The sequence below is a fragment of the Lonchura striata genome, chromosome Z (genome assembly GCF_046129695.1).
Source record: "Lonchura striata isolate bLonStr1 chromosome Z, bLonStr1.mat, whole genome shotgun sequence".
In the NCBI taxonomy this organism is placed as follows: domain Eukaryota; kingdom Metazoa; phylum Chordata; class Aves; order Passeriformes; family Estrildidae; genus Lonchura; species Lonchura striata.
In genome coordinates, this window is record NC_134642.1 from 62,290,656 (window position 1) to 62,313,606 (window position 22,951).

A 22,951-nucleotide genomic window follows, 5' to 3' on the forward strand; every position below is an offset into this window, starting at 1 on the left:
ATAGAAATCCTCTATTGGATTTTCAAAGGTGAAATTTTTATTAAAGGTCAAAAGAAAAGTTTTTAAAATTATATATATGAGAGGATCTTTTGCCAAAAATTAGCTCCTGAAAAGAATGAAGCTTTGTACCTTAGCTAAGGGAACTTTTTAAAATAGGTTTATATGTATTGGGTGTTTTAGTGGTGATACAAGTAGTGATACCTTGCATACTTCGGTTTGTACAACAAATGATGGACAAAACTATCAAAGAAGTGTTTATTATACAACAGAGAGGTAGAACATGGAGTCACAGAGACTTCTCTAAATCTTACAGAGATAGTGGATGAATGTATAGACATGGAAGAAGGTTTTGAATTAAGACCTTAGAACTAGCAAGACTTTCGAACAACAACTTTTAATTAATATCGAATGACTTATGCCCTTTAAACTCAATAAAGTTTCACAGCATTAAAATTTCTGTGTTGTAATATAGCAATGCTTAATGCAAGAAAAAAGCATGCTTGAAGCAAGAAATAAACAAATATGTTGTAGTAAAGCAGGCTAGTTAATAAATGACACAGTTATGACAGTTTCTTTTTAGTTGAACCGAGAAGGCGAACCCTTAAAATCAGAGCTTTTTGGGAAAGCTGCAAAAGGCAGGCCTCAGAGGCAGCAGAACTGTGGTTAGAGCTAAGCAGTAGCCATAAGATTTGTCAGCAGAAAAGTTATATAAGAAGTAGAAAAGTAAGGACAAATAGAACAATGGTCTGTCTATTAATGCTTGGACAGAATAACTCCCTAAGCTACAGAAAAGTATATCTAGCAAGGTATTAGGAAGTTATAAGCTTAATAATGGAGCTCTGTGCATTGTGTTTTAAGGCTTACAAGCAGGTATTGTATTCTAAATAAGCAAGCATTGCTTTAACAAAAGGTACATGTGTTTGTAGTGGTTGGAAGGAACTATTGTCAAGATACTTTTGCTTTGTGTGATTGGTCAAAAAAATTTAAAGTAAATTGTAACATTAAGTTCTTTGTCTGCTGCAGGGGATGTGAGCTGCTGGCATCTTCCCATTGTCATAAGCATGTAATGAGACTGATGCTATAAAATAAAATAGCTCAAGACATGTTCCTCAGCAGTCCCGTCCCATTCATGATTTGTACATAGACCCCTGGCAAGTGATACTGCCCACATCAGCAAGACAGCAATAACCATCAAGGATGTGCTTGCCCCAGGAAAGAGCTCATGCCCTATGGGCCAAAGCACAGACCTTCCCATTTTTAACACTGGAGCTCTCCCTCCATGCTGGACCACAATGGAAAAGTTTTCTCTTAGAGGTGATACAGCAAAGGCTTATCACCAGCATGCAGAAAGGTGAAGCATTTCACAACCCCAAAGGGCTTTAGCAAGCATTAGTACCTTGGATGTGCTGACAGCTGAGTAGTCCTGAGCAAAGAGCAAAGAGCACTTACTCCTCGGCCTGTGTCCTGCACTGCTTCACCTGCAAGAGCCATCACAGTGCTGAAGTGCCACTAGTGGCTCTTGCGTGTACATTTTGGGGATCCAGAATCCACTGGTTTAAATTGTCTGCCTAGTCCACATGTCCAAAATGGCTAAAATAATAATTAGTCACTCCTTGGAGTTGTTTGGCACGTCCTCATCCAAGGTGAACAAATTCACCTTGATTACTGATTGGATATGTTGATTACTGGAGGGATATGCCACTTTGCTGAACATTTATTTCACTGGTTTTCTTTACTCCAGGAATTACAATAAGTCCAGTCCTGGTACTTTGGGCAGGTGTTCATCATCAAGCAGGGAGATATAGAATATTTTTTGTTTCTGTGCTAACCAAAAGTTTCAGAACAACAAAAACCCTTCACTTTTTGTAGAAAACAGAAGCCACCATCTATGAACTATAATTTAATTTAATATAACACAATAATTTTGGGAGCATTTGAAATGCTGTGGAAGATTAGCAGGCTTTGGGTGGGCAGCTCTGTTCTGTGAATATTACCTGTATCATATTTAGATGTCAAATGCCAACTTTTCATTCATTGCTGCAAAACACCCAGACTACCATGTGGTAAAAAAAAAACAAAAAAAAACCAACAACAAAAACACAACCATGGGAGGCATGCAACACATTGCAGCATTTGTTTCACCTACAACACACTGTCACAACTATGTCTGTGGAAGTTGATTGGGAATCTCTATCAATGCTATCCCAAATAATTTCTTTCAGGTCTGTGATTTGGAGAACAAGTTTAGGGGAGGGGAAATGCTTTTCATTCATTTTTGACTCCTTTATTATAATTTACTCAAATTTAAGGTAGCTGCAAAAAACAGGAAATCACTTTTGTACTTTGTAACAATGGGAAAGATACTCAGAAATGTCTGCCTTCCTCTACCACTGACTCAGGATCTTTACATGAACATAAAAAACCTAAGTTATTTAAAGTTTGTGTGAAGAGATATCTATGTCTGGCTTCACTCTGACAGTGACACAATGCTGCACTAGTCTTCCAGCCAGGTTTCAAACATTTAACAAGATTATTCCACTACTGACAGACAACCAATCCACTAAAGACTCCATGAATGTTGAATAAGGGATTCAGTCTTCCTAAATTCTGTTAAGTCCATTGGACCAACCACTTTTTTAAAAGAAATGCAAGAGGAAAAGGATTTTTACATGAGGCATCTTGTGTTATTTTGAAGACTGAAGTCAGGCAAGCAAGAGTGCTGGAAATCCAGGACCAAAATAATTCAGCTCTTTTAACTGCTTGATTTTCATTTTGCATTCTTGGTTTACAAGGGTTCTAAACATATTAAACTAATCCCAGTTATCAAATCACTATTCTGCCTGTAATCCACAGTTTTTGCAGAATTTTACAGAATCCACAGAATTACACCATTCATATGCCTGCATCTTGTCCTAATCTTACATTCCTTGTTTTTTATCTATGTACATCATGTAGTTCTATACCCTCCTGATGGAAACTAGCATTATAATAGCATTAAATTATTTGCATTGCATTATTTTTTCTGCTTTATTCCTCTTTTTTTGATGCTGATATTTTCCTCATTAATTGCACAAAAATGCTGAGTAATGTAGGCATTTGTCTTCGAAATGCTTTTGCACATGAGGAAGCTCATTAAATCATTACATTTACACATGTCTAAGCTGAGTCATGCACATATGCTTACAAGCTACAAGCTGAATATATGATTTCCTGTATCATGATAAAATAATACAGAAGTCTAATAAATAAGAATCAGTCTGTACTCTTATGTATTTTTACTGCCTTAGCTGAAATTAAGCACTTCCCACACAAAGGAGATCTGGTTACACTAGCTTAAGAATAAGCATTAGAACCATGTTTACATCTTATGAAATGTATTTTTTTAGTAAGAAAGTAACTTAAAACTGAACTAGAGCGAGCAATACCCAACCAAAGAATTTGTGTGATGTGAAAGGCCTTAAAGACCATCCTCAAACCCAGTGCTAACTTTACTGTTTCTCAAGGTATTTTCAAAGGTATTGGTCTTTTCTGGATAGCACACATCCTTATGAGCTACATGAACCCACTTACATGAGGCTACATCCTTATTTAGGAATGCTAGTCTGGCCTCAAACATTCTCAGTTTTCTGTTCTAAGGGCCACAGTTCACTGAGCTTCTCAGACCTACTGGTTACAGCTGGCCTGTAAATAGCGATGGATACTTCTTTTGTACCGTAGTTGTTCATGTAGTAAAAGCAGGGATATGAGAAAGGAACCTTTTTGAGTGCTTCAGTGTGTGTAGAAGGAATGGTGCTCTCTGTCATGATGATGGGATGCTCTGCTGCAAGAGAAAAGGGATGACTTCCCATCCTTAAAGCAGGGTCATGGGTACTGGCTACCAGCAGGCATTGGACATTGTTCCTCACACGTAAGCTCCACCCTAACCCGAGAAAAAATGCAGAGCATTAATTTTTAATAATATATTATGTATTTTTATATATTTTTTTCCAGCATGTATGTCCCAATACTTTTTCACAGATATATTGATACTGCAACTGCTCTATGCTTGCACATATGATGCAGTGCGACAATAATGAATATGCAAGATGCATGGCACAGTGGTTTTAGGGTCCTGTGGTATCAGCCTTAGGGCTGGTTTTGAGGTAATTTTCTATCCTCCTAATGAATCAGCTTAGTCTGTCCTCTGTTACCTTTGTTGAGAGGTTTTTTTCCCAGGGTTCCCCTGAACAGTACAGAGTGGACTTTCAAAGGGCCATTGATTCCCTGCAAACATGAACAGATGAACAATCTCCCTGTAATTCTCCCCTTTGAGTCGTTCCTGGGAATTTGGAAGGAAAATGTAGTGCATAGACAGCAATAAAAATACTTTCACAATAAATCCATGCTACTCCATTCCTCAGGATAATGTGCTTGATGCCTCCTTTCTTCTTGCCCCTTCTACAGCCATTTACCTTCTTAGCCTATCTTGATGGGCTCTGGATATGTCATATTGTCATGGATGTAAATAGTAATTAGACTAATGACCTCAACCTCTGCTGTCTAATCTCTACAGTTCAGATGTAATATTGTCTCATATAATATTTTCTCATTTAAATTAAATTACTTTTTTACTGGTTTTGGAATTCCCTTAGAAAGACAACAGGGAAATTAAGTATGTTAGTAAGATTTTGACACAAATGCCACCTCAATTTGGGAGAAAGCAGCTAACCTGTCATTTGACAGATAAGTGGTCACAGAAGAAGAGAGTTCCGTTACTTTCGAATATCCAATTTTTGATTTCATGGCTGCAGTTAAGGAAGCAGAAAAGCAAATCATAGGAGCAAAGGTTTTACACAGTCCTTCCTTCATCCTACACTTTGAACTAATAAAACAAAGAGGTTTCACTCCCTTCAGTGGTGGAACTCATATAGCTGAAATTAGCCACTCTCTGACATGTTTTGCTGGATGGGGTCAGGGCTCTTAACATCTTTCAGCACTAGATGAAATACGTATTACAGTACATGTTTCTGAAGCACAGTCCATGTATTCTTTCCATATACAATATTAATTTATGAAGTAAAACATCAGATATCATATGAAATATAAAAAGTTTCAATTAACATGAATCAGGACAAAGACTAGTAGCATGAGGTAACTCATACATTCATGCTGATCAATATCTTTCACATAGTAGTTATTTAACATTGTCCAGGCTTAGGGTAGGTCTGCTTGTCTGTATCCCCAAAGAAACATTTTCATTGACTTCTCCAAGAAATTTCTCAAGAAACCTGCCATAAGGCAAATTGAGTGCACCAGATGCTAAGTTAATACCTCAACCTTTGGACTACTGGTCCTATTCCCTTTTCCTGTTGTAGCCTCAGCTGACATATTTGTAAAACTTGTGTTGCCAAGTTTCACCAGCTTTTGCGAGCTGAAAAAAATCTAAATTTACATAACCTAAATGGTAGAAGAAGCTCTGGAATTTGCCCTATGAGGATTAAAAGCACTTTCCTTATGAACCTTTTATTCCTTTAGAGCCCTTAGTTTGCAACAAAACAAGGAAAAACACAAAAAAGAGGACAAATGTCAACTCAGACTGCAATGGGAAACTGATAAAAGGAAATCACTCTGACACCCAAACCTCGCTTCTGAAAGCAGTAAGTATTTGATCTGGTGGTGGCATTGGCTGTTGCATTTCAAAAAGTCATTTGCACCAGTGAAGTGAGTGCAAAAGGATGCTCTCCGTCTTTGAACTCATTTTGGCTGTAGGAGGTGTAAAGGAATGGAGAATCTCTTGGGTGTTGATCAAGTCATACACATGCATCTGAAGAGGGAACTTGGCCTTCGGTTTAGCTATCTCATGAAAGAAATCCATAAAAGTCCATTAAACACAAAGATAACACAGTGTCTCTATCTTGAACAACATGGACATTTAAAAGACAAGTGCTGGGTGAATTTGGCTGTATGCGTGACTGCCTTTTACAGTCTTGCCTGGGCAGCTGCCATCAGCTGCTGCCAGAGATGGGGACCTGGGCAAGGAAAACCTCCAGCCTTCATGGGAGTGACTGTTCTTAGGCAGAGCTAAAAGAAGCTGTCCCTACCTGTGTATGTTTTCTTCCAGCTTTTTCACCTTCAGATCATCCTCTTCTGACTGCTTCCTTCTGGCTTCTTCCTCTTCTGCAGAGCCAGCAGGAATTCCCTGTAGCAGCCATTTTTCCCGAAGAGCTTTTGACTGCAATGTAAAAAAATCCCATATCTTAGGTATAGACTGAACAAAAATGATCTGAAGATTGAGAAGAAGCTGTCTTTGCTTGTCCCCACTGAATTTCTGCTTACTGCTTCAGGCAGTTGCTAACAGCCAAACAATCAGCTGTTTATTTAGATGTCAGGTCTTTCACATCGAGGAGTGTCAGTTTCACAGTATACAGTTTATTTACCATCAATGCCTTAATATGAAGTTCTTTCTGGTTCCTAATAAAACCAAGAGTTTAAAATTAGCAAATTATCAAGTCCTGTAAGAACTGAAATTTTTGAAGTGTGTATTTCTTGTAACTAATAAGGCATGTGCTAGAAGGACTAAAGTTATAAACTTTTTAAAGCTTCAAAAACAAAAGATCTGTGTACTCTAAATGTAATGTTTTTCATGGAGTGTAAAATTAATCTCCTATTAAATCAATCAAAGATGTTTTTGTTTATAAAACAGATATGTTTTCACATATTTACAGGCAGACAGACACAAGTATACATAAACATGAACATGCAAATCATCTTGTGGGCATACACAAATTAGAACAAATTAACAAAATTCTTCCAGAAGATGTGGAAGGGTTGCCAGGACACAGCAACACTGTTGCAAAAATCATCAATATCCTTCACCAACAGAATTATTCCTGGGAGTATTGTTGTGTTATCTACACTGAAAATGTGGCTACAACCTCACTTGTTCCTGTTTAATGCAGCTGCAGCTTATCCAGAGTAATTCACCAGTGGAGGTGGACTGGTTGAAAGCCATTCTTTACACAGCATACACGCCTATATTCCTTGTCTGGTCCAAATCCAACAGAGGGATGCAGCAGATAGGATGAGGAACACCAGGAGCTCAAAGCTAAACAGGACTTTGCCCCTTGGCAAGAAGGAAATTGAGCTGGTGGAAAAAAATGGTCAGCCAGAAGACTAACCCAACTTTCCCTTGCATTGATCGGTAAAGGGCAGAGTTGCAAAGTTATTGGCAATGCTAGTTCAAGGAACCAGCTCCTTTCTGCAAAGAGGAGTTAATCAGGAAACCATCAGTTCAAGGAAACTGGATTCCAGAGGCAGCCCAAACATACCATATGTGTCTTATAAATGCCATGCTTGCTGCTGGAATGAAATCTGACTTGTGCAAACTAAATATAAAGGGAAAACATTTACCACCAACAGCAAGCTTCAAACCTTGCCCAAAATAGAAACATTTTTGACATGACAGACAAGGCTTTCTTGCCTTGTGTATATATATAGACATAGTATCTATGCACAAACTATTTTTGTTACTCCATGACCTATTTGATGTCAGGCAATTAGATTTTAGTGAGGCAGCAGACATAAAGCAACACAAAATGTACACAAGAATTATACTTTATAAGTTACTCAAGCTTTCACTGGTCCTAACTGTGCTGTGCATGAGAGGATGTCTAGGTGGATTTAAAGTGATTTCTATGTGAATTAGGACTTCTGCATAACAGAAAAGGTCTCATGCTCTTGCCTTATGCAGCCATGTTTAAAAGTTAGACTTGCTGATGCTGGTGACATACTTTATCTCAATGAACTCAGCTTTGCTCATGGCTTCCAAGTTGTTAGTTGCCAAAACAGTATAAGTGGCTATCTTCAGACACAGTTTCTGCAGTTTGCTACTCCTTGTCCTGACACTACCATCTATTAGTGCTTTCTGCCACACTTCATGTACTGGTAGTGAAATTATTGTGATCAGCCAAGCTGATTACCAGCAAGAATTTCCATCACCTCATTCAGACTCACCATCGTACAGAAATGTCCCTTCAGCAGAGGACTCTCTTGTCATCATGTGTACAAAGAAACAAAGTGAGACAAAGATGGATTTACAGGTCTTGAGGGGCTAAAATTTAACAACCTGTGCTTTGGCCTTTAAAGTCTCAATAGCACAGCTCAGTGGGTACCTGCTGGGCTAGATCCAGCAAAAAGCCTAGCGAGGGCTGACTTCTTTCTAGCAAATTGTTGCCTTATCTTTCAAATGTGGACCAGCTGCACAAGGAACTATGTTGCACGCATCTTACTCAGCTGTGCTCTTGAATTTGAAGTCTTGAATGACACTCACTTGGGAAAAAAACCCTAAGCTTCTAAAGACCAAATTCTAAACATGAAGACAGACTTCTCTGCTTTAAACCTGGTTCAGATATGGTTCCAGCAAAAAAAAAAAAAAAAAATAAAAGCTTTGACAAAGTGCTGCTTGGACAGCACTGGCACTGAAGACATTAACAGTTGCTTTTCTCCTACTCCAGGAGGACAGATAAAATTGAAGCTTTTCACAATGTGCTTTTACAGAGCCTCCATGCTGATGCTCACACAAGGAGAAGCCAGTCCCTTCTGTACAACTACTGTACACTAAAATTAAGGTATTTTGTACAGCCTTTGTTTTGATCTTTGCTTATATGAAACACTTAAGCTACAAGATCACATGGTTTCTTTTCCCCTAAAACCTTTTTTTTTATTATTTTAAACCTATTAATAGCATGAATTTGAAACTGGAAAGCACCAATGGGCTTTTAAAAAGACATATTTAGAGACAAGAATGCTATGATCTACTAAAAATCCCCCCTCTTTGGTGAAATGTCAGCATATTTTATCTGAAACAGGAAAACTGAAAGCTTTGATGTTTCTGGCTCTCTTTTTCAGATGAAAATTAAGACATTTGTTAAATACTATGCTGAGGAATTCAGACAAGAGGGATAAGAAATGGAAACATTTATAAGTGTTTTTCTTAAACTGCAAAGAGTCTATTTGCCAAGCTGCTGAGGTTGTGTGTATTTATGCACTCACTGCAGATGCAATAGGCTTACAGGCAGGCATACACCAGGGGATGCTGGTCACACATCTGCTGTGCAGGAAGCATTTTCTCCCCGGCCAGGTACCTGGTGTAGGAGTGGGCAGGGATGGAAAAATCTCTCACCTGCTTTGAGCAAACATTTCCCGAGGAGGCATTTTCATCACAAACACGTGGGGAAGGCCTTGGTTCATATGAAGAAACCAAGGGTGGGTAATGAGGCAGTGGTAGAGCTGTGCTGGGTACTCAGGCACAGCTCCTGGATATAAGACAGCCCACACCAAAGCAACCCAAACAGATGCAAAACAGAGCCAGATGCAGACTGGAAACAAAAGAGAGTTTGCTGTCATCTGTCCTCCATAGATATGAAATTTGAGTTATGCTTCTTAAAAAAATCTTGCAAAATCTTATCCCAGGAAGAATAGGAGGTGTTTCCCAAGTGTGCTAAAATAAGGTTTGCATGAGGATAGAACCCAAAAATACATATCTGTTCAAAAATATTGTGCATTTGCTTAACAGGCTGTGATTAAAACAGCCATAAAATAGTATTTCAGCATTCTCCTTCATTATCTGCTATGAGCTTTAACTCTTCTCTGCATTTTAAATCTCCTTTATGCACTACAGTTGTGCTGTATTATTAGATATTGTCCAAATGATAAAGAGCTCTGAGAGTGGCCACATAACTACTGTAAATATATGGGTATTTGTACTCCTCATTACCATACTGGAATATGAGAATATTGTGAATATGCTGTACTTTCAGAAGGAAACCCTTTACTGACAGAGCAGCAGCTATGCTATGTACTGTCTGGTATAAGCATTCCTTCATTTATGGCAGGAGAATAGTTTCTTCAGGGCTAAATCCTTCAGCAGAAATTAGATTATATCATTAGAAAGGTTTCCTGTTACTGAAGTAGAAAGGACACTGGGCTTGGGATTCTCTAGGTTGCCACTGCTCTCAGGTGATTTTGCTTGTCTGCACAGAATTGAGGATTGGGATTGTAGAAATAACTTGCAGCTTCACTTTGCTTAGTTTGTTCAAGCATAGGAAATCCAACTGACATCTGCACCATGCAAAAACTGAAAAAAACAGGTCACAGTTATGTGAACAGACGATAGTGAGGACATAAGTAAGTGAACAACTGTTGGACAGGACAGAAAGAAATTGTGCCAAATGTCTGAATGAAGCAGACACAGTGATGGCCAATGCAGTGGTGCACTGCAAACTTACATGCTAACATTTATTACATGCTTCCATTTATTCCACTTGCATGCTTCAGGACAGTGAAGCCTGAGGGTTTTAAGTTGTTTACATTTAGTGCTAGCAAGGAAATAATGCATAGCTTCTCAAATGCACACAGTAGAATTAATACTGTATATGCAAAGAAAACCTTTACTGTTAGTGCTCATTTTGCTTTAATGTTGCATCAAAAGTTTAAGTACCAGAGGATATTTTATTACAGCAAATAAACCTTTTAGCATCCTTTTCATAAATCATTATGCCTGTTCCATGCCACCTCTGCACTCCCTGCTTTGTGAAAGTCAATTATTTCTAACCATGAGTCCTGCCAATTTTGAAACAAATTCCATAGACTTTTTTCAGAAGAATAATAATTTGCAGTCCTACATACCCGTGTGACAGTGTCTTAATCTGAGGCCCACATGCATTTTCCAGACTTGTTATGATTTTTTATGACAAGAGAAGAGACCCAGTCCTTGCTGTGCTGCTACCCTTGAGGTAGTCCCTTAAGCCTTCGTGTGTTTTTCGTACTTGCAGATGTTTAGGGGGCAATCAGTACTATCTCTCCTTAAAAGCAGTGCTTGCTGAAGTGGAGCACTCCTCTGTCTCCAGAGTTCAGGAAGATGATAATCCTGAGAAGAAACAAAGGTCAAAAGTTGACCCAAGACAGCCTCCAGTAAAATATGCCTGTTCTTGTGAAACACTTCTGGATATGGACTGTTCTGGGTAATTTTGGTCTTCTGTGCCCTAGAAAACAGCCACTAATGATCCCTGGTGTAATTCCACTGAAATCAAGTAACTTTGTCAAATTGAAGTTTTTTGCCAGAAGTCTTTGCATTTTGAGGCTTGAAGACTATGAGACATTAACATTTTAGAGATGAAGTTGTTTATTAATATGAAATTATTTTCTCCCTTTATCCATTCAATATTTGTGCCATGGCACACAAAAGGTTGGCTCTTTAAATCTACATATAACCAGTCCATGACTACTAAAAGAGTGCAATGAACATTTTTTGTGCACCACATCTGTGAATCAGATGTTACCCCCAAACTCTCCCACTGGGATGCTAGCGTAACTGGCTGCATTTCAGATTCATTCTCTGCATTGCAAAAAGTTACTTTGGTACAAAAAGGGTGTGGTTTTTAGGCTGGTGTGGAGCTCTGGAGGCAGCAATGAGTCTAAGTTTGCTGTTTGGCAGCTACCTGGAGCCCCCCCCCCATCACCCAGTGGACCAGCTACAAGAGGGAAAGCTTCCCAGAGCAGCAAAGCCTGTTCTGTTTGTGCATGCTCCCAAGCATCTGCCTGGGTTGATAAAATTGAGTTTGTAAGGGACACAAGTGCAAGAACGGCTGTTGTCAAAAATGCTCTGGAATTGCTCCTTTGTCCTGTCTACCCTTTTTTCTCCCCAAACACAGCATTTCTGCATTTCTTGCTGTTGTATCCTTGTGCCACTTCTCAAGCATCCACCTGGCTCTAACCCACCTAGTACAGGCCACCCAGCATGTCAGGGTTTGGCCTTCTGATGCACAGCCCTGTTGCCAGCATTAGCAAAGAGGTCACTGGGACATGAGGTACTGAGATTCTAGAAAGACTTGTTCCTTTGCCAGCAGGCCTTCTCTTGCCTTTAAAAAAAAATGGAAAAAATACATGGCTGTAGTGTGAGTAGGCATGTTCATGTTAGATGCCCTTAACCATTTGTGCATAAATATGCAAATACAGAGAGGGGCTATAGACACGAGCTGTATGATAGGTAAGTCCATCTGGAAATCAGCAGCTTCCCAGAAGGTATTCCTGAGTGATGCTGTAGTATTTAATTTTCCATTAGGCAAATGAAACAATCTGCCTATGCTCAGAGTGATGCAGAATTTTCCTATGTGGGTTTTCACTGTGTGAGAATCTTGCAGAACAAAGGAGAGGTGTGGTCCTCAGCAAACACAGGAGCTTCTACTCTGTTCTGCTCAAGATGGATGTGGCCTTGTATGGTATGACTGTCCCTGGACCGGACAAGCAAGTGATCTGGTTTTATATAATAGCAAAACCTTTTGTTGCCTTTCCATCTAAGACACTTGCTTTAGTCCAAGGAGCATGTCTGCATGATAGATGGATATGATTCAAGCATTGCTCAGACTAGAGAATTAAGCCAAGCTGAAAAACTTGCAGCTTTATTGTAGTCTTTACTTGAATCACATTGTCATAGCTTTCATATGTATGATGCAACAAAAAAGCCCCCAAAAATGTCCTACTTGGTGAAGCTTAGCCAGCTCAAGAGCAAACAGCATGTTTATAAAGAGTAAACATTATACTTTAGAGTTGCCAGTTTGTTGCTGTTATTCTTTGTTCAGGAAATGAGCAAAACATTTCTTAGAAATATCTTAAGGAAGTGATGTCTTCAAATTTTTTTAAGGAGGTTACGTTTAGTCCAAGAGTTGCAAAGGTGTATAGAAGTCAGTTAATGTGTATTCATGACACAGAACATTAAAACACATTAACTTAACTTTTCCCATCACTTTTAGACCTGTCCACTGTAATTGACAACCTTTTGTGATGAGGCATTGGAGACTGATGGAATAACCTCTTCTTATGTTTCTTCTCAGCCACACAGGTATGGGTAATTTACCTGAGTTTCTCCTTTTCATAAAAATCCTTACTGCAGTGGACTACTGAGGCCAGGATCTCGAGGGCAGTTGGGTCACCAAAGGGACCAGTGTTCTGCCTGTCTCCAAAAAGCATGTCTCCTCTTTCCCTACAACTCCTGGAGTAACAGAATTTTGATACAGCACCAGTGAGGCACCAGGCTGTGGGCATAATGGGGGTACATGTGAGGAGATGAAAAAATAAATAATAAAAGAAGAAAGTAAATAAAGAAATAAAAATAAACAATGGACACTATTATAAACCCCACCTGGAATCATGACAGCCAAAAGACTTTGCAGAGATTATCTTTCCCCCTTGTTTTCTTGCTGTAGCAGGTCCATTTGGATGCCCTTCAGCTCTTCTGAGTATTTACATAGTCACTGCTTTTTCTCAAAGCAAAGATTCAACACAGCAACAGAGCAATCAGGAACATGTAACACAGTGCCACATGTCTGCAGAAACATGTGAAGGAAGACTGACATAACTGGCATGATTTGTGCTCACTTTGGGAAGGGCTGCATCTTAGCTGGGTGCCTGCATGACAAGGTACGTCCTCAGTGTGAGCCACGTGCAGCTGGAGCTGCGGATGCAAGGAGAAGGAATATCTATGGCAAATGACCTGACATAAACAACTGGTTTATATCCTCTTCCCATTCATTAGCAAAATCACCAGTGTAAACTTTCTGAGTATATTGTTTTTAAATTGTTCAGGTCCCATTTATTTAACATTGTCAATCAAGTAGACAGTTGTTTCCAGCAAATGACCTGACATAAACAACTGGTTTATATCCTCTTCCCATTCATTAGCAAAATCACCAGTGTAAACTTTCTGAGTATATTGTTTTTAAATTGTTCAGGTCCCATTTATTTAACATTGTCAATCAAGTAGACAGTTGTTTCCAGTCAAAGATGAAGAGGACAAATTAAAACCTAAGCTCTTTTAGCTTCAAAGGAAACCCACCACAGCAAGAGACATTGTCAAGACTCTACAAGAGCAGACACAAAGTTTGTATCTCTCTCATTCAGATCATTCATCAGCTACAGAGAGCTTTCCTGTATAGATTAGTTTCACTGACCGAGATCACAGGTATGGCCCAATACAAGGTAAGTGTTTCTAACATTTGTTAAAGACTTTAGATGACATGGAGATGAAACAAAACAAACACTAAGATTACAGTTAAGTCAAACACAGCTTCTTTTCTACATTTATTTCCTAAACATCCGGTCTATCAGAAAGTTCTGCCTGAAGTAACCGGAAGATACCCCTTCTGAAGAGTTGTGTTTTATGTTGGAGAGTTAGGGTTTATTTTTCTGTGTCTCTCCTTAGGAACTCTGTGTAAAATTTCAGATTTTTCATTGCAGGATGATAATGATGGTTCTGTTCAATTGTTTAATATTTCACTTGTGGCAAGGTTAAGCACCATAATGAGAATAAACTATAAACAAGTGCCAGTGGCTGCAGCAGAGGTGAGGGAAGGGATGAGGAGACTTGGCTGCCCCAGCAGGCAGGCACCCTCAGGGACACAGCTTGCAAAAGGGGATGCTACAATGAGGTCCCATATGAACCAGCTTGGGAGAAAGTGTCCTGGGGGTGTGTCATAGGATTCTGTCCTGTCAAGAATCCAAGTATATTGGGATGAAGTTTTGCATGAGATGAACGTGCTCCTGTTGGCACATAAATTGCTTTTTAACTCCATGAGAACATATCTGATTCCCAGGGAATTTTGGAGCTAGAATAAAAAACACTGGCAAACTATCTGAAGTTTCTGGCCTTCATGTGGTTGGGCTGAAGACTGAATAAGACACCTTCTTAAAGATACACATGTGAAAAGAAGGACCACGGTTTTGCCTCCTGGCGCCAGAAATTTAGGTATGCTTTGTTTTTCCCTGTGGGTACTCACTCCATGTTTACAAAGGAAGTAAAGTGTAGTTGTGAGACGAGTAAAAATTAATAAAAAGATAAACTTTTTTAGAATAGCTTACCATCTGAGATTTCAAAAATCTTCAAACCTCTCCCCTCAAAACAAATAAGTTTTGCAAATTATCATTTCTAGAGAGCCACAGTTGTTTTTGTCTCCCAAAAGAATATTTTCCCTCTATATTTAGTCTCTCCTTGGCTTCAGTTTATTACTCCTTCACACATACACACATCAGTCAAAAGAGGCAAAAGGAAAAGTTATGTTTCAGAGACTCTTTTCTAGTCTTAAAATTTCTTATACTCATTATTTTAAAAAGATAGATTCATGTGATGTAAATTTGATTTTGAACATGTTTCAGGCCATCAGGAGGAGCTGAGGTTGCAGAGAGCTACATCAACATAGGCTGGCTAAAACAAAATCTGCTGGAGTAGCCATGAGGTGCTCAAAGGACCTTGCTATTGCTTGAAACCTGACTGCTAATTTCAACGCATTTCAAGGAAGTCCTGCCTATATGGTATGTTTATTTACATGATCATCCCAGGAGAATTCTGCCCCAGTTCAAAGAACAACTCACACACAATATTTCTCCTAAATAAAAGCACAAGTCATAGAGGGATCATACAGAATAATTATGTCTGTGTTTCAATGGCATGCAAGCAGATAAGGAACATGAGTTAAAGGACTAAAGCTCTCATCTCTCTATGGTAAACAATATGTGTAGCTGGCCTGGATAAATGATTATATTTTTAAAATTCTATTTTTTTATTACTGAAAGATTTTAAATGGGGATAGTTACTTAGTTTTATGATCTGGAAGAGAGCCTCTTAATTCTCAGTTTAAATCCTGGTGTGAGACAAACTTCTCAGGACAAGGTGGACATTGGCCCAAAGGTGCTAGTACACAGAATGGGACAAAGAGGGGCCTGTGTGCCCTGTGCTCTCAAATTGGAAATTTCTCTCTGAATTAGTTCTTAACCTCTCCATGTCCCAAAAGTGCTGATGAGGCTTTTTACAGACAGTTAAAAATGAATTTATGCTCACAAGCCCTGTTCCTCATGGGGGACTTCAACAACCCCAACACCTTTTGGAGGGACAACAGCAGGGCATAACCAGTCCAGGAGGTTCCTGGAATGCAGTGATGATCACTTCCTCTTCAAGTGATAGAGGACCCAAGGAGAAGAGGTGGTGTGCTAGATCTTGTGCTTGCCAGCAAGGAGGAGGTGGTGGGAGATGTGAAGCTCAAGGGCAGCTTGGACTGCAAGGGCCATGAAATGGAGTTTGAGATCCTTAGGGCAGCAAGGAAGGTGCACAGAAAGCTCACTACCCTGGACTTCAGGAAAGCAGACTTTGGCGTCCTCAGGGATCTGCTTGGTTGAGTACTATAGAATAAAACCCTGCAGGGTAGAGGTGCCCAGAAAAGCTGGTTGGTATTCAAGGATCGCCTTCTCCAAGCTCAGGAGTGATTATCCCTATGAGGAGGAAGCTTGTCAAATATACCAGGAGGTCTGTGTGGATGAACAGAGATCTCCTGGACAAAGTAAGACATGAAAAGAAAGCCTGTGGAGGGTGAAAGCAAGGACAAGTGAAAGCAATTCCTCAAGGTGAGGAATACAAAGGGATTGTTCAAGCAGGCAGGGATCAGGTCAGGAAAGCTAAAGCCCTAATGGGCTTAAATATGGGCAGAGATATCAGAGGTGACAAAAAACGCTTCTAGAGATATATTGGTGATAAACGCAAAATTAGGGAAAGAAAAAGGACACATGGTTACTTAGGACATGGAGAAGGCTGAAGTACTTGATGACTTTTTTGCCTCAGCCTTCACCAGCAAGTGCTCCAAGCAGACTGCCTGAGATGCAGAAGGCAAAGGCAGGGACTGGGAGAATGTAGAACTACTCTCTGTAGTAGAACATGAAGTTCAAGACCATCTAAGGAATTTGAAGATGCACAAGTCCACGGGACCCGATGAGAGAGCTGGTTGAAGAGGGGGGTAAGTTGTTATTAATTTTACTTGAGAAATTATGGAAGACTGGTAGTTGCCAGTGACTGGAAAAGTGGGAAGATATCCTCTGCCTTTTAAAAGGAAAAAAAGGAAGGCCTGTGCAATGACAGGCCAATCAGCCCCATCTACCTCAGTGCCTGGCAAAATCATGGAACAGGATCCTTCTGGAAATTATGTGAAGCCACATAAAAAATAAAATGATTTGTGACAGCTAACATGGCCTCATTAAGGGCAAATAATACCTGACAGATTTGGTGGCCTTGTACGATGAAGCCATAAATCATTGGTGGATAAGGGAAGAGCAACTGATGTCATCTTCCTGGGCTTGTGCAAGGCGTTTAACACTGTTCTACATGACATCCTTATCTCTGAACTAGGTTTTGGAGAATATTGCACTGACTGTGTAGGGAATGGAGACTGTATGACACCATCAAACATTTTTTGTGTGCTTGGCTGAGATGCCATTTGGTTTAAGGATTAATTTACTTGAAAATCATAAAGGGTTTCACTATAAAGAAATAAAAAAGTTCCTTCATTTGCAAAAGTTATCTTTTTTTTTTCCCACAATGTTGTACATATATTGAGAGAGAGACAGACATATCTATTTATATTTTCCGACAGCAATTCTTTTAAGAATAGATTAAATTTGGGACAGTGATATAACTGGAACTATAAAATTAAAATTTATTTATAGATAAGATAGTTTCAGCTAAAATCATACCCTAACAAAATCTCTATAGGAATGTGAAAAGATTTTCCTTTTCTTGAGAGTAAAGATGTAATTATGCTTTAGATTGTGCTCATGAACTGCAGTCTTTAAGAATCAGATGTTAAAAGAAATAGGTCCCTAATATTTATACCACTCCAGAACTAATATAACTGTGGAAAATGGATTTATTTTAATTGTAATACTTGAAATAACAGCATAGTATTTTTATATTCAATGAGGAGGTTTTGTTTATTCTGTTTATTTTATTACCCTTGGCCACCAAACAGAGCTCATTGAACAATAACAGAAATTCTTTTCAACTAATTACAGAGGCAGGCGGATTTGGGAAGAAATATTGCTATTCTGGAGTTTATTCAAAATAGTAAATCTTTTTAAAACAGGTCTGCCCAATTGCTGCCTAGCTGGACAAGTTCTTAAAACAATGATTTGTTGCTTGTAGGTTGTATTCCACAGTTCAACTAATCAATCAAAATAAATCTCAGTCTTTCTCCAGAAACCAAATAATTTTGATAGATACTGCAAAGAATATGTTTGATGTAAGGCAAATTTTGACCACTTCTCCAATTTTAAAAGATAGAACCTGGTAACACCTCCAGTTCCCATGGATGAGGATGCCCCTTTTGTAGGTGTATGGCCAAGAAGTTGCTGAGGTATGAAGTTTAAACTCTATCTATCATTAAAAAATAACAACAAAATTACAACTCTCTCTGTCAGTCTTGTGTTATATGGAAGAAAAAAATTATTTTAATATTTTCATATTTTCCTATTTTAATATTTTCATATTAAGGACTGGAATGAAGTTAGGAGACCTGTTGTAAATTGACTCTTATTAGAGCAAAAGAGCATGTTCAACCTCAAAAAATGGGGCTTCAAAGCATCTTTATATCTGTTCCAACACCTAGGTCCTTTCCAATGAAGACATCTGATTTTAATGTAGACAAATACACCTCCTGCCTTCAACAGAGAGCCCCAATGCCCCTGAGGTACTACACAGAGAATCTGTCCCCACCAATGTCCTTACTTTGCAGTGATTCACAGAAGAGAGGATATGGTTTCACTGTCAGCAAAAGGGAATTCAGCTTTTAGAGCCTATACCTCTCTAGATTATCTACTGCTTCAGATTTTCACATTTGAAAGGTTTCACTTGATTAACACTGAATCTCATATAGACCATTAATAGCTGAGCTACACCTTTGCTCCAGTGTCCTCAGCACTGGCCTCATACTCAGGAGTCTTTGTAAAATGTGTTGCTAACCCTAGTTTACATTCAGTGCTGACTTTCACTAGATCTGGTGTTTGCAGGGTTGCTCTGCCTAAAGCAGTGGGACAGCACCTGCTGCTGCCTTATTTTCAGCCAGATGTGTAAAAAGCAAAAAAATGAATGAACTGGTAGTAAAGTAATTTTTTCAGGGGTCTAATTGGCATCAGCAACTTGAAAACTGCAGGTAATCAGCACAAACATTTGCAATAAATTATTTCTATTAGATATTTTTCCAATGTGAATAAAATTTTCTGAAATTAACAGAAACCCTGTAGCTTCCAGAACCTTTATTAGGTAACCAAACATGCTATTTTACACAGTGCATTTTAAAAAGAAAATTACTCTGACATTGCACAAAAATGAAGCAAACCCATTGAATACTGGCATGAATGTCTTTGTGTGAATTCAAGCTGTTATGCTTGTGGGATCAGCCCAGATACTGCAGACACAGGATTAACCCAGATTTCACTTTCAAAGGTTTCTTCACAGCAGATTTTAATGAACACTGATATGAAATTCTTACACTGTATATGGACATCAACAGCCACACAGAATTTTGAGTAAATGCAAGAGCTTCTCAGGGAAGTCTGGTCTTTTAACCTGGATGTATGCCTTGCACAGAATTAGATAAAATCCACATAATTCAGGATATGAATCATGTTCTACTTAGCACTCCAAGGGAAAATAGATGCACTTATTTTGGTCTGGTGTGTCAGACTGGGGAGCCATCTCAGACTGTGGGACTCTATTCATATCAGACTTGGAGCCCCTGACTTGGAGAGGCTGAGGACAAGCAGGATGAGGTGAGGGAAAGCACTAAGGAGGTGGCAGGGGGATGCGCATTTTTGCAAATGAGCAAATCAAACTGGCAGGAGAAATGAAATGTTGGTCAGCACTTCACTAAGCAACCAGAACACTGAATGATGTATGAAACAAAAATGCACTTTTCTTCATCTGTCTCCAAAGAGAAACAGAAACACTACCAGCCACTGCCTCTCTGTCCATTTTTAAACATGTTTATTATTTTAATTTTAGGAAGATTCTAGCAGCAATGGGGATGAAATATGCAACCTCACTTAGACCTCTGCTATCACCTCATTCAGGTCTCCCAGCACACAGTTGCTTGGTGGTACAGGCATCTCATAGAGCAGCAGTCACCATGACCACTCCTATAAAAGCAGCACAGTTTTCCTCTGGTGACAAGTGATGACACTGAATGGAGAGGTAGTGAAGATTTTATCATCTCCTGATGCTCACCCTTGCACACAGCATTGCAGACCTTAAGTCTGACTGTGATTTTAGCTGAAAAAGCTGCCATTTTAAATGTCTCTGCCATTAAATTTCTGTGCCCTCATCTCCTGTTAGCTTCCTGCATGATTACTGCTCTTACTCCAGCCTGTGGGTTAAAAAAAAAAAGAACACAGCTATTTTTCATGTGTGCTCTGAAAAAATCCATGCAGCAAAACTGAATCTCCTCTAGTGGCAATCAACATAGCATAGCCAGTCTACATCAGCTGAGGGGCTGATCCCACTGCACCACCTTAAGGGGTTTTGCTTTTCCTATGGGTGATGATAAAACATAGCAACAGCTATATCAAAGTAAAACAGGTGAAGCATAAAATTGACAGAATAATCTATCCAAAAGGCTCTACTTAAAAGAATTTCTTGAAGAATCGTAATGTAGTTAGCTTGGAAACAGTTAACATGCTAAAAGGAGTCATCAGCATGGTAGCAAAAAGGAAAAAAACAAGCATCATGAAGGTGCTGGAACAGTACCTTACTGCTCTGCTGCAGCACCTATAGTTATCAAAAGAAATACTCCCCTGCCTATACTCAGTGGAAGCCTGAACAAAATGGCAATTTCTGTTGCCCCACAGAAATGCAATTACATATTTGACTGGAAACACCAATGTTTGACATCCACAGATTGGTCGTAAACTTGATTGGGGCATTTGTGTAGGCTGATATCAATTACTTGGACTTAACTGCATTGTGTTTACCAGAAAAAGAGGAATAATTTGCAGAACATGACTGCAGGGTCTTGGAAAGGCAGGAGAAAGATCCTGCCTATAGCATAACTTGCATTGTGGTCTACAAGTGCATGTGTGCACAGAGATATTCTGCACATCATCGCCTGATGCAGGTGCACTGTTCAAACACACACACACACACACACACACACACACACACTTATTCCACAAGCAACCTAAATATCTTAATTTTAAAAATACAGCTCAGCTCACTTGCTGTGAGGATAAACTGCCCAGTTCTAATAATCTTTCTCCAATATTTTAATCACTGTAATTCCTCAGACTCCCCAACTGAATTAATATAGCAAGATCTGACCCATAAATTCTCACCAGTTACAAAAAGATCACATTTATGTTTTTGTTCTTATCTTTGCTATGCACAAATATGCTCCTGACAGGAGGAATAAGCAACAGAAACAGCAAGGATGGCTTTCAAATGATGCTATCTGCAGCTGTCATGGAGACCAACAGGGACTGGGATTGCTCGGCACCCTGTTAAATATCAAGGCGTTTCTCCATGTAGACACACACATATGCATCAACACCTTCCCTGCATGTACATACATGCCCATTTTATTATGCCATGCACACCTAATAACTTCATTCTACAACAAAATCTTTACACACATACACAGATGCATGCTAACACTCCTTCTGCAATGCACACACACAAAACCTAATGACAGCACCAGAGAAATCCAACGCAGCTCTGCAGGCAGAAAGTGCTGGCTGAAGCCATGCAGTGCACACCCAAGCTGCAGCGATTGGTGTCTCATCATTATGTATAATAAATAACAACATTTAATAATAACAGCACTGCTCTTCTGCCTGCACTCACACCCTCCTGCTCCATGCTCCTAAACTGTTTAAACATGGTCCTGTGCATGAAACACATGGAATGAAAAGCAGGCAGGACATGATCACTGCAAGAGACAGGCTCCGGCAGTGAAAGCTGCTTCATGTCAGAGTGGGCTTTTCCCAGCTTTCAGATGTGTGATCTGCATGTCTAATAATGAACAGATTTAGTCAATCCATCATTTCTGGCATCAGTCCCTTACCTTGAAATGCTGCAGCTGAAGTATCTGGTCCTCAAGCTGTTGTCTCTTGCCTTCTATTTCTGTCTGCCTTTTCCTTTTCTCCTTGGAAAAATAATTTTGAGAGAAAGAGAGAGAGAGAGAGAGAGAGAGAGGGAGAGATGGGGGAAGAGAGAGAGAGAGAGAGAGAGAGATCTCGTCAGAGAAATGGAGGCTTTAAGGGTAGCAGATTCGTAACAGCATGTAAGCAGTCAAACACATCTGTACAGATTACACCAGTCCCATTTCACCTGCTCCTCTGCCTGCTGGTATGCAAACGGCACTGTCCTGGGAAGATGCCAGCCCCAGACTGGCTGGTTACTTGCCAGTAGGAGAAATTCTCCTCGGTTGCTCCCAGCAGCCGGAGCAGCAACAGTGCACAGTCCCAGAGGAGGGGAGAAAACAGGCATAACAGTTGAGAGAGAAGTTAAAGGGACAAAGATGTGATTTTGCATTTGAGATGCTGGCACCAAACCCATGGATAGTGTGGTGCAGTCGTGTGACAGCAAAGTGTCACAAAAGCAGGGAGGAAGAGAGCAGACTGCAGACCTCTTTTTCCTCCAGCAGGGTTGGTGGTAAGGTTTTCCCTGGGCTCAATGGGGAGAAGATGTTCCAGCGAGATTGCATGGGATTTACATACAAAGTAAATGGGATTGGCAACATCCAGCTATCTGTGTTTAACATTCAAGTAACCAGCATATGCCAGCAGCTGGCCCTTACCAGGTCCCTGAAGCTGGAGTGACCAAGTGGTGGCAAGGACAGCACAGTCCCTTCCACAGCTGAGTTGCTACAGTCCCGTTCATTGCTGCTCGCCTGTGCCCAGGCTGCTCCCTTCAGCAGGCAGCAGACTCTCTCAGGTGTTTCAAGAGGAGAATGACCTGCTTTTCCCCGTGCAACACCTTCTTCTTAAGCAGGTAAACTGTTTGCCTTTGTCAGCCTTCTGCACCTTCTTGGGAGCATTTCTCCTCATCCATCCGTCCATCCATCCATCCATCCATCCATCCATCCATCCATCCATCCATCCATCACCA

The 22,951-nt window shown here is 39.8% G+C and overlaps 1 protein-coding gene across 2 annotated transcripts in view; it reads right to left on the minus strand.

The window, feature by feature from the left end:
- LOC110467765 (paralemmin-1) overlaps positions 1-22,399 on the minus strand; it is an 86,671-nt gene extending 64,272 nt beyond the window's left edge. The window contains exons 1-3 of one of the 2 annotated variants that reach the window (XM_031507512.2): positions 22,172-22,399; positions 21,906-21,986; positions 6,081-6,211 (exon numbers count right to left, since the gene is read on the minus strand). In XM_031507512.2, coding sequence (XP_031363372.1) covers positions 6,081-6,211; positions 21,906-21,986; positions 22,172-22,399 — 440 coding nt within the window. The remainder of the gene's footprint in view (positions 1-6,080; positions 6,212-21,905; positions 21,987-22,171) is intronic. The other variant, XM_021525040.3, reaches the window with a different exon arrangement.
- Positions 22,400-22,951: the final 552 nt, after the last annotated feature.